This window comes from Meriones unguiculatus (genome assembly GCF_030254825.1).
Source record: "Meriones unguiculatus strain TT.TT164.6M chromosome 13 unlocalized genomic scaffold, Bangor_MerUng_6.1 Chr13_unordered_Scaffold_33, whole genome shotgun sequence".
Taxonomy (NCBI): Eukaryota; Metazoa; Chordata; class Mammalia; order Rodentia; family Muridae; genus Meriones; species Meriones unguiculatus.
The window spans coordinates 2,822,557-2,830,420 of NW_026843645.1; the positions used below are offsets into that span (position 1 = coordinate 2,822,557).

Below are 7,864 nucleotides of genomic sequence, written 5' to 3' on the forward strand. Positions count from 1 at the left end.
ATTCTGTGTATGTTTTTTAAATCTCAATAACCAAAATGTTATAATTACTGTGTAAGAGATATTAATTTGTTTATATATTATTTATTCTTCCATTAATTTCCTTCCATTTTCATCCTCCCGAATTTTAAATAATCATTCTTTGCTTTTCTTCAAGCCACTTTTTACATAAACTATTTTTACACACTTAACATACCAAAATTTGATTTGTACAATATTTTACAATATTATAATACTAGGAATATATGACAAACCACTGAATTTTACCAAGGGTATTTATTATATATAGTATTACAGGAAAAAGGAAAATGAGTAGAGATGAAATACTATTCTTTCTAGTTGTTTTTAAGAGACAGTTGCCTGAGTCCAGCCATCTCAGGACAAACAAAACAAAACAAAAACCTCATTTTTTTTCTTTATTATTATTAAAACTTATTCACTTTGTTTTCTGGCTGTAAGCCCATCCTTCATCTTCCACCAGTTACAAACTACCTCCCTCTTCTACCCCTATACCCCTCTCCTAGTCCAATGATAAAGGAAGTCTTCCTTTCCTACTATCTTCTCAAGTCTTACCAAGAATGGCTGCACCTTCTTCCTCCTTGGCCTGGCAAGGGTGCACCTTCCAGGAGTAGGTGATCAAGTAGCCTGCCACTGAGTTCATGTCAGAGACAGATGCTGTTACCCTTAAGAGGGAACTCACATGGAAACTGAGATACTTATGAGCTACATCTGAGCAGGGGTTCTAGGTGTTCTTCATGCGTGGTCCTTGATTGGAACAGGACACTCAGGGCCCATATTTTTTGGCTCAATTGGCCTCCTTGTGGAGGGCCTCTCCTATCCAGATCTAACTATCTCCTGAATCTTCCATATTATTCCACGCTCTCTGCCCAAAGTTTGGCTATGAGTCTAACCATCTGCTTCAATACCCTGCTAGGTAGATTCTTTCAGAGGCTGTCTGTGGTAGGTTCCTGCCCTGTTCTCTGTCTTCTCCCATTACCGATGTCTATCCTGTTTGCTCTTTTAAATGAGGATTAACCATCTTCCCTAGGTTTCTTCCTGTTGTTTAGATCCTTTAGGACTATAGATTTTAGTATTTTAATCCTATATTATATGACTAATATGCACATATGAGTGAGTATATACCATGAGCGTATTTCTGCTTCTGGATACCTCACTCAGAGTGATCTTTTTTAGTTGCATCCATTTGCTTGCTGATTTTCTTGTTTTTAATTGCTGAATAGCATTGCATTGTATAACTATGCCACAATTTCTGTGTCCATTTCTCGGTTTGGGGACATCTAGGTTGTTTCCAGATTCTGGCTATTATCAATAAATCTGTTATGAATAAAGTTGAGAAAATGTCCTTGTTGTATGGTTGATAATCTTCTGAATATATGCCCAGGGTTGGTATAACTGAATATTCTAGTAGAACTATTCATTATTTTCTGAGAAAGCACCAGATTGATTCCCAAAGTGGTTGTACAAGTTTACATTCCTACCAGCAATGGAGAAGGGTTCCCTTTTCTCCATATCCAGTCCAGCTTGTGTTGCAGATGATGTGATAGTATATATGAATAACCCTAAAAATTCAACCAGGGAAATTCTACAGTTGATAAACACCTTCAGCAAAATGGCTGGATACAAAAGACAAATGGGCTCAGAAAGAAGTTAGGAAAACAAAACCCCTTTGCAAAAGCCACAAATAACATAAAGTACCTTGGTGTTACTCTAATCAAGCAAGTGAATGACTTGTATGAACAAAAAAAAAATAACTTCAAGGAAGATATCAGAAGATCTCCTATGCTCCAGGATTGGTAGGATTAACATAGTAAAAATGGCCACTCTACCAAAAGAAATCTAAAGACTCAATGCAATTCCAATCAAAACACCAGCACAAGTCATTACAGACCTTTAAAGAACAATTCTCAGTTTCATATGGAAAAACAAAACAAACAAACAAAAAAAAAACCCAGAATTGATTAAAAAAATATGACTGTACAATAAAAGATTTTTTTGGAGGTATCTTCATCTGAAATCTCAAGTAGTACTATAGTGCAACAGAAATAAAAAAAAATGGCATGGGACTGGCACCTGTACTTTAAATCTTAAAGGGGTGAGCATGTACACATTAATCATTTTTATTAAATCATATCAAGAAGCTGATGGGAAAAAACAAATATAGGTGAATCAACTGCTGTCTCAGTTTTAGTCCCAGTTTGAGGGTGCCCAGATAGCCCATGCTACCTTGAGCTATAGTCTCAGCTCATCAATCTTAAAACATCCCTGGCTTTACTATTAATAGTGTACTTTTCTTAACTTTAAATTGTTCTCTAAGAGTTTTTACATCAGAGCCGTTAGCAAAAACATCTTCCCTGACCTTATTAAACAATCTATTTTTTTTCCAAATTCTTTCTAAGTATAATGTTCATTGGTAACAATCTACATCTATGGCTCCTTTCACGGGCAGTGGTTAATTCATTAATCTGCTCCAGTAAACATGTGAAAAGAGATCAAGCATTGTTAATTTTAAATGCCAGTGATATTGCCCAGTGACGAGCTAGAAGGCTTCTTAGAGTTCTCATACAACTCATGTTATAAGGATTATGGACATCATAACAGCAACATGCAGAGATATGCTACATAAGAACACAAAATCCTTCAGAATATCAGTTCTTGGGATTATGCTTCTCTGAGACAAACTCACCGTGACTATGCTAACAGGGGAGCCACATTCCATGAGATCTACAGCTGTTTTGCTGTTGCTACTGCATGGCTCTTGACAGTGGCAGGAAGCCAAAATAGTTTGCCTATAGATGGGTAAGGGGGGGAGTGAGGTTAGCTCAGGCCCTGGGAAGGAGAATTCAGGGTATTGCATGGGCTGTACTAGCCTGGAAGACCAGATAACTTGGAAGGAGTGAAGGATTGCTTGGAGAAAATAGCAGGTAGATTTGATTTAGTATGTTAACTAGGAACCACTGCCATTAGTTCCAGGTTTGAATCTTACTTCTGTGGTAACATAAACTTCAGAGAGAGAAGCATGGTCTCCATTGGATAATGATCTTCAAGTGAGCCCACAGGGAAGAAAGGTGACAAAGACAGAGATTCTGTTTTTCTTTTCTTTCTATATATATTCTTTCTTCTCTTTGAGGGAGGGCGGTTATCCAAACTAGACTCAATTTTTTGCTTTTTTGTTTTGTTTTTCTTACTATATTTTATTTTATTAATAGTTTTTATTTTTCACCATTTATTCATTATATATGCTGATTGAAGGTCACTCCCTCAACTCCTACTGGTCCCACCCTCCCTCCATCTTCCCCATCCCCTTTCCCTAGACCACTCAAAAGGGGAGTTCCTCTCCTCTGCCATCCACCCATACATTATCAGAACAGTACTCAGCTATTAAAAACAGAGAAATAAAATTTCTGCTCTTATTTCTTTTTATGGGCCACTGTACTCACCTCAGAAGATTTCATACCATGAAGCTTGCCTGCAACCTTACCATGAGCTAAACACTAAGTATAACTCATTTTAAAGAGTCCCACCCCAAGACACTGTTTGATTGACCATTTCACATCCAGAAACATGTAAAATTTGAAATGCTATGAAGTCTGAGACATTTCATCACAAGCATTTCAGAGATCGTGATTCTCTTGCTGCCTGGAGGGCTGTTTCCCACCAGCCCAGGAAGGCAAAAGGGGCAGAAGATGATTAGCATAAAGCTTGGAAAGCCCGCAAGCATAACAGTGGTCAGCCACTCTGGGAACCACCTCATAAAGTAAGTTCAACTTTAATTCCAGAAAACAGAAAACAGAGGCTTATATCCCTTGGGGAGTGCCTGGGATGCTCCAAGCATAGGTGTAGATAATTGTTTAATGCTAGGCAATTCAAGGATGCTTGATTTGCATTAAACAGCACATTCCTATTATATGAAGGAACAAGGACACAGATCCAAATTATCTGATATTTGAAGGGAGGGGAGAGTTATCAGGGATCTGTGTCAAAGGCCATCTATCAAATTTGATTGGTGGTGTCCATGTCTAAAGATACTCTCCAGATGAAGTTAGGCAGAGAAAACTCACCCTTGACATGGTTACCCATCTAGGCCAGAAGCAGAGTCATACATGGAAAAGAAAGCCTCCTCCCTCACATCTCAAAATTCAGTCTGAGTTGTGATGGTTTTAAATAGAACCCCTGGAACAATAGGTATGTGTACACAAAGAAACTTCTACAGGCTGCCACTGTTGTGTTACTCTCAGAGAACTTCCTGGCTGGTGTTAGTTCACCATTCCCTACATATTCATCCACTGGACTAAAAGTTTCTTGTGTAAAGTGAGGCAACTGAAAATAGTAAATGTTGAGAATCAAGATTATTAATAAGTCTTCCGTAAACCCATTATATAATACTGTTGCATGTAATTGATATTCACCATTCATTGTATTCTTTTTAAAAATAAGTTTATTTACTTTAAATTCCAATAGTAATCCCCCTCCCTTTTCTGCCCATGATTACCCTCCGTTCCTATTGCCCCATCCCCTTTCCCCTTCAGAAAAGCGAGGTCATTTCCATTGAGCTAGTTTTACAATTCTGTTGCACCTCAGTGGACCAAAGTACACAATGGCCTTTCCACCTTGCTTATACTCACAGAATTCCTCTCCAGTAAGGATACTTTTATGTTGATGATGACTCTGGATTTGTGCAAGGCCTCACCATTTTAACACATTCATAAGTTTTTCCTCTATTATGAATCCTTTCATGATGATGAAGATTATACAAATGTGGAATGGTTTCACCATGTTAAAAACACTCACAGGCTTTCTGTCCATTAGGATTTCTTTCATGAGTGTGGAGATTATTCTGAAGTCCAAAAGTTTGTTCACATTGGTTACAGTCAGACATCTTTCAAGTATGTGTTATTTTATGTATTAGGAGATGTTATGTGCAAAGGCTTTGCCACATAGTTATATTCATATGGTTTCCCTCCAGAATGTATTGTTGTCTTAGGAGTTGATTGATACATGCAAAGGATTTATCACACTAATTACCCTCACAAGGCTTCTCTCCACTGTGTGTCTTTTCCTGTTTTCGGAGACTACTCTGCTGTGCAAAGGCTTTATCCCGTTGGGTATATTCATAAGGTTTCTTTCCAGTATGTGTTCTTTTATGGCTTAGGAGATGACTGTTTTGTGCAAAGGCTTTACCACACTGGTTACATTCATAATGTTTCTCTCCAGTGTGTGTTCTTTTATGGCTTAAGAGAGCACTGTTTTGTGCAAAGGCTTTACCACACTCATTACATTCATAAGGTTTCTCTCCAGTGTGTGTTCTTTTATGGCTTAAGAGAGTACTGTTTTCTGCAAAGGCTTTGCCACACTCATTACATTCATAAGGTTTCTCTCCACTGTGTGTTCTTTTATGGTTTATGAGATGACTGGTTTTTGCAAAGGCTTTACCACACTCATTACATTCATAAGGTTTCTCTCCAGTGTGTGTTCTTTTATGGCTTATGAGAGCACTGTTTTGTGCAAAGGCTTTACCACACTGGTTACATTCATAAGATTTCTCTCCAGTATGTGTTCTTTTATGCCGTATGAGCTGACTGCTTTTTGCAAAGGCTTTACCACATTGATTACATTTGTAAGGCTTCTCTCCAGTGTGTGTTCTTTTATGGCTTAAGAGAGTACTGTTTTGTGCAAAGGCTTTACCACACTCATTACATTCATAAGGTTTCTCTCCAGTGTGTGTTCTTTTATGGCTTAAGAGAGTACTGTTTTGTGCAAAGGCTTTACCACACTCATTACATTCATAAGGTTTCTCTCCAGTGTGTGTTCTTTTATGGCTTAAGAGAGTACTGTTTTGTGCAAAGGCTTTACCACACTGGTTACATTCATAAGATTTCTCTCCAGTATGTGTTCTTTTATGCCGTATGAGCTGACTGCTTTTTGCAAAGGCTTTACCACATTGATTACATTTGTAAGGCTTCTCTCCAGTGTGTGTTCTTTTATGCCATAGGAGAACAGTGATATAGGGGAAGGCTTTACCACATAGAGCGCATTTAAAGGGTTTCTCTCTAGTATGACTGCTTTCATGCCTGCAAAGTAAATTGGCACATGTGAAAGATTTATCATAGTCATTTCATTACACTAATAAATATATTTATCTATATGAATTAATTTCATAATTTGGTCTAATTGTAAAGAAGAATCAAATTTTAAAGTTTTATCACTTTATTCACATTCACGGTATTCCCCTTCATTATGGGTATTTTTGAAGATCCCTGTGATGGTAAGAGCATTTGTTATGTGGATCACTTATATAGCATCATTTTTCTATAAGACCTTTTCTCCTATATATGAAGAGTATTGTAAGAATTCAGAGTTTTACCACAGCAATCCCATTCACAAATTTTTGTACTGTATGAATGATACTTCATTTACAAAGTGAGCCAAGACAAGCAGAAGTTCCAAATTCCTAGTATTCATGGGTATTTTCTGCAATATGAGTTTGCTGATGAATTCTCAGTGAAGTCGCAAAACCAATTAACAGTAACCATTTATCACATTCAGAAAATTTACTCACAGTGGGGACTACTACCAAATCAATTGTTCTTGGAGAAAGACAGGGACACTGCTTCTTTCAATAACCCTATGCTCATGTGTCTTAGAATCATTTTGACATATGATATACCAGTTTAATTTACAAAAATAATAAAGATTACCACATTGAATTAACACAGTTTGTTTTTGTTCATCATAAACATGTCATATAGGGATTAAGGTTTCTCCACAACAATATTCTTGATTCTCATAAGCTGCTCCTTTCACTAAACTTTACAATGTTCATGCACAAAAATTAGTAACACTGGTTCTACTATGTAATTTTTGCTTATTAGAAGGTTTTGGACACATACTGATCACCAATTCAGTGTGTATACCTCTTACAATATCTGAGTAGATAGAATGAGACTAAACAGATTGGCAGTTCAAGTCAGTAGCTGTAATGTCCATATGATTCAAATGCTATTTTTGTTACAATATTATTTTATTTTCTTCTATCTTAGGGGAGTGCCTTGTAAACACAAATCAGATACCTGACATTGAAGTACATGGAATTATGAGATTTTAATTATCATCAGTACACTTAAAGCAGTGCTCTTTTTACACTGTTGCTTTTCTTTAAAACTTCCAGGACACAGCCATGTGTGCTGGTACATGCCTTCAATTCCAGCACTTGTGGAGGCAGAAGCAGGCAGATCTGTGTGATTTTGAGGTCAGGCTGGTCTAACAAGCAAGTCTAAGAAAGTCACAGATACCCAGAAAAAAATCTATTTGAAAAACAGAAAATAAAAAGCAACCAATAAACAAACAAACAAACAAACAAAAAACACCAGACTTCCAGGACACATCAACATGCACATAAAGTTACCTTTTATTAGTTGTAGAACTTTGAAAATGTTCTTCAATATTATGGTCATCCCAATTGTAGCCTAAAATATAGTACGAGAAAATATATATTATTGGAAACATCATGTTATTATTAAGGCAAAACTTAAATCACTATCTTCTGTGACCCCTAGAACCATGCCTGATTTATTTACCTCATTCCTCCTCATTCTCAATTGGAATTACAGAAGAGGATCAATAACAAAGTAAAAGTTGTCTCTTTATTTTAAAAGTGAAAGAAAAATTGCAGTCTTACCTATAGCAGTGAGGTTTTCACAGGTCTCTAGCATCACATCTTTGTAGAGTTGCTTCTGGGAAGGTTCCAGCAAGGCCCACTCTTCTTGGCTGAATTTCACATGCACATCATTGAAGGTCACCGAATTCTAAAATATGCCATACATTTGTACAACAAAAACAGTGGCAACAA

The 7,864-nt window shown here is 36.9% G+C and overlaps 1 protein-coding gene across 1 annotated transcript; it reads right to left on the reverse strand.

Moving 5' to 3' along the window:
• Positions 1–5,245: 5,245 nt before the first annotated feature.
• LOC132650807 (zinc finger protein 892-like) lies at positions 5,246–6,055 on the reverse strand (the record flags this gene model as incomplete). The annotated part of the gene is made up of 1 exon (XM_060376124.1): positions 5,246–6,055. A coding segment is annotated over one exon (810 nt), but the record flags the coding sequence as incomplete, so codon positions are not given.
• Positions 6,056–7,864: the final 1,809 nt, after the last annotated feature.